Here is a 12,327-nt window from a genome sequence, read left to right as displayed (position 1 = left end):
CAAAAGAGGGAGAGTAACCTTTAATATTTGGCCTTTCCTGATTGGTGCCCACCTCCCATCCTTTTGAGGCACTTTTGAAAAAACATGCTTCTCATGATCACTAAGAATTTTCCCTAACTTTTATGAAGTCCACTCTTCTTAACTTTAGCAACTAAAACAGCAAAAACCCTTTCAATCCCATACCTGGCCACTGCTGGAGGCACCTTGCACATAATGTGTCCCTTATCTGCTGTTAAATCATTGGGCCCCCAGTGGGCCCCCACATTGGTTTAGTGAAAGTGATAATAGAAGTGGGTCAGACACCAGCTATGTAGTATTAATGTACAGTACAACAGGCTGCATAAAAATGAATGAAAGAAAACTCTCTCCAGAGAGCAGGAAGACGAAGCCTTATCTTGCATGTCAGTCTTAATCACCATTATTTTCCTTTGGTGTTTTTCATGCAAAGATACAAATGTCAGTTTTCTTTATTTCAGAATAAAACTGTTCAGTAAAAGGATGTTCCAGAAATGTTATAAGTTTAGATTAAGTGATTGAAGTTTCAAGGCAAGCAAACTGATCTAATCACTAGATTAGGTTCCAAAAATCACAAAATGTCTATAAAATTACAATATGTGCAAACAAATTTACAGATTGTGTGCAAGGTCTATACTTAAAATAATACATACATATCAAATGCTTATGAAACTGATTGTAATAAACAGAGGTTAATTTAGATTTTAATCAAGAAAATATTGTTGTCTAGATCTAAGGACAGACTACAAAGAGGAACTAAAACCAAAATATAACATTTTTCATTGTCTAGAATACACATATTGACAGCTTCCCAGATTTAAACTACTCCTAAATTAAAAAAAAAAAAAAAAAAACAAAAAAACCCAAAAAAAAAAAAAAAAAAACAAAAAAAAAACCAAAAAAAAAACCAAAACAAATAAGCCCAAGCCACATTTTAAGTACTCCATATTGAAACACAATAGCTACTTTGGATCGTATGTTTAAAATGTCAATCTTCATGTAGTTTATTAGTATTTCAACTAATGTAAACTTCAATTCAGGCAGTAAGACAAAAACGTAAGGAAATATCCCTGCAGTCCAAGATCAGTAATCTAATACAACTGAACTTTTGTTTCAACACCTGCAAGGTCTGCTGCGATTGTTTGACTTTGTTTCTATTATATCACAAATTCAAGGAAGTAACCTAATGTAGATCTGCTTCATAGAAACAAATTTGTTTCTATTTAGTTTCCAGGCAATACTCACTAGAAGGGCAGTGCTAGGATGGGACAGCAATGCCTGCAGAAGCAAACAAATATTTTACTGATGCTGGCTGATTTATTTGATTTAGGTTCAAGGGCTGGTCTTGGTGTATTTGCACACGACTGCCAAAGGCACTTAAAGAGCTTGGATGGAGTTGCTTAACTGTAATTTACACACAAATACCTTAGAGTATTTTTAAGTCAGCTGTCATATTTTTTATTTAACAAATTTCCTAGGGAAGAATTTATACAGAGAATGATGAAAGCCAATATCCTTACAAGAAAGGATAGCAGGTAATTACAGAGACTGGTTGGAGGGTTATTACTTCCCCCTACGCACACAGAGAGGAGTTTAAGACCACAAGATAGGGAACACATTCATGTGTTCTGGCTGCCTTTTTCTTAAGCAGAAGAGTCTTACATTCAGACTCATCTCAAAAAAAAAAAACAAAACTTACTGCCTCAGAAGTCTTCCTGAAATATCTCGACCCTTCAAATAGAAAGGATAATGCAACTTATGGCTATATTGCCATTTCTGTTAACCTAACTGTAATGAGTAATGAGTAGACTATAAGTTATGGGTAGAATACTTTTTGCTGAAAAGTCATCACAGCAATATTCTGCAGAAACAGGCTAAAACACAGCACAATTGGAAGGGGCCAAAAAAAGCCTCACCAAATTTAAGATGGGACCTTTTGTTTTAGAGTATTTACTAAGTACAAATGAAATCATTTACAATACTCACAGAAGCTACACACTTAAAAACACTTCAGACATATTACTGACAACCATGCAAGGAAATACCTTGAGTGCCAAAAAGATTTAGTCTTAACAGTGCAGGAATTTTATCACAGACAGGAGCAGACCTTTGCAGCTCTACAAGACAACACCTTAATAGTAGCAAGAAAATAGATTAGGAACCTTCAATATACAGAGAAATTTACAAAAAACTGTAAATTACATTAATTCATTAATTTACATTAATGAAACACACCTTCTGGGGATTTTGTAACTCTCAAAAAAAAATATATATATACACTTTTTAAGTATGTTTCTTATCATTATCTCTTTATTCCTTGCTATTCCTCATGCCAATGCCCAGTCCATTTTTTTTTAGATATCTGAAATTTACCTGTTGAGAACTTCTTTGAATAGTTAACTGACCTGGTCCAAAACTAGTTCAACTGCACTTCCATCCTCTTATCAACTACTAAATTTGGGGAACAATCTACATAAATACTTTCCACATTCAGTCTTCAAACACAACAAAACCAGTCCACAGCCTTCCTCCCCATGTCTTAAAAACTCCAGTGTGGATCCTCTGTGAAGTTATTGACTGGCAGCAGACATCCACCTCCGTCTGCTCGTTGGCCGTTCCACTGGGTCACTCCCGTGCGTGCTGCCTGTGCTGCACAGGAGCCAGGCCCTGGAATGCAGCGCCTGCTGTGCCACTGCTCAGCAAAACAAAACCCCCAAGCCCTGTGAGACACAGATGGAGCAAGCCAGCACACACTACGCACAGGACACACACTCTCTGCAGCACCTCCACTTACTAAGCACTCCTCCAGTGAAAGGCAGAAACTGGAAATTGGGTGCAAAGGGCTAGGCATTGGATCTGGCTAAAAAGAACTAATCTTCAGCTTATTAGTGTCCATTTTTTTCCCCTAGCAAAAGCTTATGCCACAGAGACAAAACACAACACCACCTAAAAAATACTTCAAGGGTGGACAACTCTTTTAAATGTGAAAGCTTTTCAGCTTTTTAGTGATATTTAAAGAAACACTTAGAGCTATTACAAAGCAGTATTCATTAAGACCTTTCCACAGAAACAAGTCAAAGACTGTACAATTTCAATATACTTTACTTTCACATAGTTTTGCTTTTCCTTGTAGCCAATGTAGTAAGTCATTTTAAGACACCAAAAGTATCCAGAATTATATTATGCTGTAAGAAGGCTGCGCAAGGAGAAAACTAACAAAACAAAAAAATATCGAACAAGTCAAAAAAAATCATCTGGCATCATCCTAACTACAAATACCTGCCCTAGAATATTACACCAGATCTGTGCATCTCCACATTCAGAGAGCACACAAGATTTCAGGTTTAATCCACCCTCTCCTTCTTTTCCATAGAAGATGGTGTCAGTGCTGCGATGACACAAACCCCCACTGTGTAAATTATTTTTACCAAGTTCTTCAATAAAATACTCACTTAGAAGTTACATTATGCAAAATTAAATGTGCATATTTTTTGTTATTGTAGAGCCTGGTATGTGATAACAAGAGGAATTAAACCTTCACTTACCCATTTAATACCAATCAATCAAAATTTATTACTTGAAGGGCTGCTTCAAGAAACAGCAAACATTATTGGACCTGCCATTTTTCCACACAGATGATGGAAAACAATGTGATTGCTAGCTTCTAGCCCACAACATCAAGTAGTTCTGTTTACACTGAATCTCCACATTTTTCCTTCTTGGATAACGTGCCCTTTAAAGTTTGCACACAAAAGGTAAAATATTGTCTTCCACTAAGTATACAAGGAAGTATACTAAGTATACAAAGTCCTCAATTTCTCCTATAAGCCTACACCTTGTCTGTTAACCCCTATTTCAAGATATATGTTACGTTCACATTACTTCTATCTAGAAAGGGCAGAACAATTAGTGTCCCACTGAATTGGGTGGAATTCTTCTGTACAAGCTTTAGAAAAGCAGTTGCAAACAGTAAATTTAGATTTGCTGCAAACTACAATATATCCTAGGAATCACCAGCAAAATCAATCCACCTCACACTGTTCATTCAGTTCTACTCTTGTATTGCTTTGTTATGTGTAATAATTCACTTTGTTATCATAAACAAACATTTGAAAATAGAAACACCTATGCCAGTATTTACCTTTATCACCAAATGTCCTATGAAAAATACATACATCCTACCCTGTATGGTCATGTGGGTTTTCACATAGAATTACAGACAAGTAACTGCAGTCATTCAATTGCAATTTGTAAGCATCAGCTGCTCAGAATGTGTCTGAATTGCATTTAAAAGAAATTACATTTGATCTATCTGTTTGATAATGTAATAGCTGTCAAGACCTCTGTTACCACAGCGTGCACAAAGTTTAAAATCAAACTCGTACAGACCCACTAGGCTCATCCAGGGAGCTCAAAGAAACAAACCTGTACTCCTCTAGAAAGCCAGAGTCAGTACAGGAGTTTGGCACAGTATTAACAGTGTGATACAGCCCATACCTGACATACAAGGGAGAGAATTAAGCCAACAATACTGATAAGAGCTCTGATGACCTCTTATATAAATAGATTTAATTTTAAAATCAATTCCCACACAGATATTTAAGTAAGTATACAAATATTTTATACAGCAGTCTGTTCTTACAGCCCTTTACATATAATAAAAGGCACATCAAAAAGGCAAAAATCATACAAAAAGTAAACAACAGCTTGAATTACAAGCTAAGTGTTTTACAACTAGATGAGAAATCATAATTTTCATGCAAACATATACAACTGTTAGAATTTGACTGTTCCTTTGTCTTCATATATGTCTATCAATCACTGCCAGAAAGGAAAGAAAGAGGATGGTTGCCTATGAACTAAAGGCCGTTGGTATAAAATTGCAGGTGTTCGTCACAAGAATCTCACAAAAATTCATGTAGTCAAGCTTCAGCAGCCTATAGATTTAACTCGGGATTAAACACGTATAAGCTGTGTTTTCCCACTATTGCAAGCATCATCAACGAGCTTTACATTCATGTTGCTGCCCAAATGTATCAAGTTGCCTTATTTACAGATTCTACCAGAACAAAGGACAGATTAATCCTCTTCAACATTTATCTCCAAAACCTGAATTAAAAACTGTAAAAAGCCCCAAAATCAAACCCAACACACAAAAACTGAATCCTAACCACACTGCACAACATTGTTACAAGAATAGCCTTCATACTTAAACAGTACCACAAAAAAAAGGTAACAAATCTATGCCCAATATTTTACAATTTACTAAATCTTAACAATCATGCCTGCAGTTCATATTGCCTAACCTCTAACTGTAAATAATACATGGCTTAAACATTTCTGACACATTTATTTTTCTAAGGATAAAAACTGTACAAATGTAAATGGATTCATAACAATAATTATTGAACAACACACTTAAATTTTTTAAGAAAATGAAAACTACGCCAGTTTTAATACTGAGGTATCTTCTCCCTTGTCTTACTAAAAAAAAAGTGATAGATTTGATCTTACACAGAATAATCTGTTTTTCTCTGCTTCAAGCAAGTAGAATTCTACACATATCCAAAAATCTTTTGCACAACGAGTGTCCTGAAACGACACTTCCTGCCATCGAAAATCTAGAAGAGCTACAATCAATGAATATTAATATTGTAGCTTTAGTAAGAAGAAACTAGAGTTACTTAAGACTAAAAAATCTGTTTCAACAATTAAACACTTTACAAATTTAACCTAATGTGAAATAGTGAAGGATCATATTTTATGACTTAAGAGAGTCAGAACTGATTGGCAGTTTCGGACAGAAATCAGCATTTGCAGAAACATGCCTACAGGGAGAAGAAATGTAGGTACGAGTAGCAACCCTTCCATTAAAAAATTAAAATAAGCACCAACTGAACACATAATTCACACAACTAAACCACCTAAAAAACTGAGCAAATAGACTAGAAAAGTTTTTGACACTGGAGGATACAGCAGCCCTATTATTTCCCAGTTTTTTCCACACTGTTTACATCTAAATAAAGCTAAATATTGGCTTTGAACATGATTATTTTGAGTCACACCAATGAGGTGAAATTATTTATTAGAAAACGGGTTTTCTGTACACATAGTATCTTAAAATCAAAACCACCAATTATTTACTAATGTCACTCATATAAATATAAAACGTGATAGCTTCCCTATATTGAAACTCTTTACACTTTCTTTTAAGTTTGCGAAATGCCCTTTTGAGTTGCTACTGGCTGAATTACAAAGTGCATCTAAAACCACTCGTGCATTCTCAAAGCCATTCAGCTTCATACTCAGTAGCAGCAAAATTAAGTCTCAAGAGTTTCCTGTTAAACAAATGAAGCTCTTCACTAGATATCAGTCATTTCATGTAACCATTCTGCAGCTAAGAGCCACAATTGACCTAAAAGATGCAGTATGAAACCTGTATCTGTTAGATTGATGAAAAAGAAACTCCTGTGTGCCTATCATACTTAGATGGTTAGGCTCAGGCAAATTTAAGAGGGGGAAAAAAGCAAAGAAAACAGACCTAAAACTGATCTAAGTTCTTACAAGTATAGTTAAATATCCTAAATATTTAATGCACATATATACACACACACATATATATACACATCCCAAATATTAAATACACATCATAAAACTGGTTGCCTGTTTAGTAATCTTGATGATCTGCCTGCACTAGCTTGTCTGAAAGGAAAACTTCAATCATCTGGGAAGAATCTGCTTATGGGTCCCTATCCTCACATCACTCAGTTCACTAAAATTAATAGAGTTAGGACTCTCATTGACTTTAAATGGAGCACAAAAAGGTTTTTTTTTCAGCTAAAAATCATGCAAAGAAAAAATAATTTAACAAGAATAGCAAAAGGCATCTTTTGCAGTAACTAAATATATTTTAAACTGTTATGATTCACTGAAATCTCATTCTGCATCAACAGACTACCTTAATGAAAACAATCAATGCTGGAAATGTGAACTTTCCAGAGGACAACTGCAGCTGGTCCTTCCTGCACTAAAACATCAAGCAGCTTTACTTCCACCACTTTGTCCTATAATGGTAAAATGTATTGAGCTAAGAGATGCACTAAGCAGAGCTGCTCTCGTTCCACAGAGAAAAGCAACCATCTCCTACTTTTAAAGTTACAAGATTCCAGTGACCAAAGCAAAATTTTCACATTGACTAAGCTATTAGAACAGAAATACTGCCTACCATTTTTTTAATAGGAAAAATTTAGTTTGTCAAAAAGTACCAAAGAGTAACAGAAATTTAACCACTTGGAACACACTAGTTCCAATGCCATTTTGAGACGTGCTTACGAGTCATCAAAACACAAGAGATATGTTTCCTTATCCAACTGAAATACTGTGAGAGTACGTCAGGCAACTTTTGAAGAGCATCAGCATTTATAGGGCAAGAAGAAGAAAATATTTCTACATTGCCTAGCATCCATGCAATTAATGAGACATATTACAATGCAAGAACAACAGCTCCGCTCTCAGAGGCAGTATAGCAATGGATCAAAACTAACCACAATCCGGTGACGCACCTTGTTTCACAGATGTCCTTTAAAATACTTCACTTCTACACATAGGCTGATTTTCTTCACATGAATGATGAAAGATAAGCAGCACATGCTTTGAAATACAGGTAGAATCTTAAAAATTCTCCATATCTTCTCTCAACCAATTTACATCAGCAGACAATATTTGCAAACAGCAGCATTTGTGATTGCATGACGATCCTAAGAGAGCTTTTGTCTTACAAAAAAGACCTGAAATTGAGTCTGGGCATGACTCTACTCTCTATAATGTGCCTAGCAGCCCTGTTGCCATCCCCCCCATCCATGAAACTACTTATGGAAATCAGACAGCAGAGCAGGCCATTGAACAGGATGAAGTAAAAAGCACAAATCACTGCACACTCCTGTATGCTCCACCATGCAAGGATAAACTTAGGCACTAAGTTATCATGAGGCAAACAGTAAGCAATAAAACCACCATCTCAAGCTCAGGATTTTAAGGTGAGACAGACTGAAAGATGAAGAATACTATTTTATTAGGTCACTCAAGCTTATCTCCACTTTGTCCACTGTTGGTCACCATCACCCCTCCACCCTGCCAACACACACAAACCAACCTGCTCTGCACGCCAGTGACTGAACAACACCCCAGTAATGTTGCCACCTTAAAACTAAAGCAACTTTGGGATACAGGACCCTGCTTGCTCTGTAGCAACTATTAGCAGAACAAACACTTGGACACACCTTTGCAAACTCACTGCCAACATCCACTATTTCCAAAATTTCTAGCATAAACAGATAAGCAAAGCCATAGTTGTAGCTGGCAAACTGACAGTTTATCCAGCTATTCTCATAAATTTGAAAAGCAAATGACCTGACAATAATGTATCTCCCTTGTCTCCCCTGGTAGCCGGAATTACTGTGTCTCTAATAAAAAGTGATCTAGTAACAGAAATACTTTATGAGTTAATAACACCTATCTTAGCTTGTTGATTTATTATTTTCAAATTGATCCATGAGCTTTACAGATAGACCTAATGACCTAATTTTTTCCTAACATGCAAACAGCTCAGAGCAGCCACTCTTATCATGAGACAAAAAGAACACTTATCAGATAACTAGATGTTATTATGGCTTGGTAGTATACTAGTACTTGCTTTTGATTAATCTTATACACCTAAATTCAGCATGCTAAACCCATGGCTCAGGAAAAGTTTGTGAAATTACCAAGTATCTCAAAGCGGTAAGTTATCCCATGCTAAAATAATGAAGTATATAACTGCAGACAAAGTGAAAACAGGTAGTTTGACTAACACTTCAAACATGCATATCATTCCTATTAAATATGCAACACTTGAGCTATCAAACAAAACTAGTAGCACTGATTTACAGAGACCAAAAAAAAACACCTTAGAATACTTTTGTCAAAAATTTTAACAGCACTTCTAAATTAGAAAGACAAACTGCTACCACTTACAAGGCACACATTCCCACCACCCTTTTAAACACTTAACAATAGCAGAAAACATTCTAAGTAATTCACACATGGATCATTCCCCCAATGTGATTTCAAGGTCCTGAAATTCCTTCAGCATCAACAGTTTCAGGAGGCTAAGCAAAGCTCATAAGTGAATGGAATGCCTGTCATCTAGGTTATAATCTGCTGAATGAGAGTGGCTGCAGAGTTCTCCAACAATCCAAGGCAGGTACAAGCATTGTACAAGAAGTCCCCTCCCAGGCTAAACAAGAGGGCATCCTTCCCAGCAGCTGCCACATCATGAAAATTATGCTTACAAACAAAACCCCAAAATAAACACCCTAAAACAATTACATAAATGACTGTGTAACTGAACCCAGCAGCTGGAGACAGAAAGCAAGTAGCAAATGATATATCCCTCACTTACAAAAGTCCTGAACTATATTCTTATTAGCAAGCTCCGCATCACACCTAGCAACCAAATTTGAGAAGCAGAATCATGTTTCAGCAAGCAAATAAATACAGCAGAGATAACAAAAGCAGAGAGGACCACCAACAACTCCTATGCAGACCGGCCTTCAAGTATTAAGCACACTTCCTACCTCTGATTGAATGACCCATCATCTAATTCATTGAATATGAATAATACTATCTCAGCTATTCAGGTTTCTTAGATCTGTTCTCAAGAGTTTTTCTCCCAAACTATCTAGACAGACAAAGTCATGTCTTTTGCACAAGAAATAGAAGAAAGCAAGAGGAAAACTCACCAGGACAAGCTAGGCAATTTAATTCAACAATAAGACTGCAGTACGTCATACAATTCACTGAAAACCGTTTGTGTAGTACTGCACAGATTTAAACAGATCCAAAAAATACACTGACGGTATGAAAATAAAAGACAGTTAACAGCCTGTACTTCAGAGGATAAACTCTGGAGCTGAAATAAAGTAATTCTTACACTCTGATGCTTAAGAGATGGAAAGTATTCTAGAGAAAACACAATCACCGATATAAAAAAGTCACAGCTTGGTATTTTCCAACTGAGAAACATTAAATAAAACTGTATGTTTTTATCCTACCACAAAGCAAAGCTTTTTTTATCTCAAGACTCAAAATTTTCCTGTCTTTTGCTCCATGAACATTCAATTTATCCCCTCCCAAGCTCCAATTTATGACAATGTTGTTCCAAGGAACTGGAGAAGTACTAGATGCCAATAAAGATAACAGATCAAATGAAAGATAACACCTAAGTATTGTGTCTGTATAGATAAATAAACCTGCTCACTTCTTTTATTTGTACTGTTACCTCAACCAATCCCACTACAATAATCAAGACAAGCAAAGGCTCAGGAAACAAATCTGAAAACAAAAGGCTTCTTACATGTCTCCCAGCCAAACTTGTGCGGGTACAAATGCACCACACATGCACTACTAATGCACCTTTTGAGACTTTTTTATGTACTCACAAAAAGATGAAGCCCAGGTGATGAACACGCAGGGTGTTGAAGGAATCCAAACACAAGTAGCAAAATCGGAACACCAACACACGTACAGGCATCCTTATTTCCAGTCATACAGACATCGGGAGAAAACAACACCAGCCAGAAGGAAGTAACACGTGGGCAAAAATTGCCAGTGAGCACCTACGCTGGGACAGAAGCTAACTCCATGCCACCCACCACCGAGAGACCAGAAGGAGTCGGGACCCAGGCCCACGGCCGGAGCACGCTCTGCGACCACAGGCAGCCGGGAGCGGACATGCCGCGGCAGCAAGCGCGTGAGGGGCAGAGAGGAGCCGCTCCCGCCCCCGGACAGCCCCACAAGCGGCGGGAGAGAGCCCCGGCAGCCCACCACCGCACTGGCGACCGCTTTTGTTCTCCACCGAGACCGGCACAGACCCACCGCCTGTGCCCGCTCCGGGCCGCCTCCAAGCGCTCATCCCAGGGCAGACCCCACTACCTCTTTTCGGCCTGGGGAAGCTCTCGTGCAGGTGAAAGATGACTTTCTCCACAAAGTGCTGAATGTTGCTGTGCTCAGGGCCTCTGACAAACACCATCCAGTCGTGGGTGAAGCCCTCCACGGTGGGTTTCTTCCTGACCTGGGCTCGGTGCCCCAGCTCCAGCTTCACCTGGACGGCACACTGCGGGGGAAGAGGCGGGGAGCGGCCGGTGAGCGCCCCAACGAGCGGAGATGGGGCTGGCGGCCGGGGGGAACCGGACCCATCGCGGGCAGTACGCGGACACGCGGACACAACCGTACCACAAACACGGCAGAAAGGATTTGGTGGGGGGAGAGTTGGCAAAACCAGCAATGCACCGCTGAAACAACAATAAAACGGCCCCGCAGGCGAGGGCGTAGTACAGCCCTCGGTGTCACCGGGAGAGCGCGGGGAGGCGAGCCGGGCCCGCTGTCAGGGACGCCTCGGCGCCTCCGCGCTCGCTGCCCGCGCTGCGGCGGCAGGACCACGGCTCCCTCCAAGTGCGGGCGCGCGCCGCGCCGCCACCGGGAGCAGCGGGAGGCAGGGAAAGCCGCATGCGAAGAGAAATTCCCGGTCACGCCAGCCCCTTCCCGGCGGCGCCGTGCAGCGCGGGGCGGAGGGCTGGAGAAGACGCGCGCTACTCACTCACCGAGCCGGCCATGCCTGGGGCGCCGGTTTCGTCGGGGCGCTCGCTGCCGTCCCCCACCCCCACCGCGCAGCCCTAATTCATGAGGACGTGGAGGAGATGGCGGGCGCGCAGAGAAGCGGCGAGCGGGAGGCAGGCATCCTCTGTTGTGCTGCTCCGGCCGGCGGCGGCGGCGGCTGCCGGCTCTGGCTCGCGGCTCCGGCTCCCCGCGCTCCCGCGCCCGCTCCCCGCGCTCCCGCTCCCCGCCCGCGGCAGCCCCGGCGCTCGCCCCAACCCCGCCGGCCAGGGCAGCACCCGCCGCGCATGCGCACCGCGCTCCTGCCTGACACAGTGTGAGGGACACAGTAGTAAGTGCCGGGGGCGGCACCGGCCCCGCGCGACAGCCAATGGTGCGCAAGCTCCTCCGCGCGGCCCCGCCCCGGCCCGCCCGCCCTTAAAGGAACAGGTTGCGGCCCGGCCGGCACCCGCGGCACCGGGCCTGGCGGCAGCTCCGCCACAGGCGCTGCCCGCGCTAGCAAGCCCCCCCGAAAAGCCCTCGATGAACTCTCTTGCAAAATCAAAGAGAGGAGGACAGCAAGGGAATGCCCGACTTGCACAGGGACGGCAGGTGATGATGGGCACGCAGCAGGCAGGAAACAACAAACGCGTTTCTTCAACACGTTTGTAGCGCCAGCCG

The 12,327-nt window shown here is 40.8% G+C and overlaps 1 protein-coding gene across 2 annotated transcripts in view; it reads right to left on the bottom strand.

Moving 5' to 3' along the window:
• The window catches only part of MLLT3 (MLLT3 super elongation complex subunit), a 120,036-nt gene extending 108,176 nt beyond the window's left edge, over positions 1 to 11,860 (bottom strand). For both annotated transcript variants that reach the window (XM_059492926.1, XM_059492927.1), the window contains exons 1-2: positions 11,655 to 11,860; positions 10,987 to 11,167 (exon numbers count right to left, since the gene is read on the bottom strand). In XM_059492926.1, coding sequence (XP_059348909.1) covers positions 10,987 to 11,167; positions 11,655 to 11,666 — 193 coding nt within the window. In that variant the 5' untranslated portion in view covers positions 11,667 to 11,860. The remainder of the gene's footprint in view (positions 1 to 10,986; positions 11,168 to 11,654) is intronic.
• Positions 11,861 to 12,327: the final 467 nt, after the last annotated feature.

The sequence above is a fragment of the Ammospiza nelsoni genome, chromosome Z, assembly GCF_027579445.1.
Source record: "Ammospiza nelsoni isolate bAmmNel1 chromosome Z, bAmmNel1.pri, whole genome shotgun sequence".
Lineage (NCBI taxonomy): Eukaryota > Metazoa > Chordata > Aves > Passeriformes > Passerellidae > Ammospiza > Ammospiza nelsoni.
This window is presented reverse-complemented; position numbering and strand designations above follow the sequence as displayed.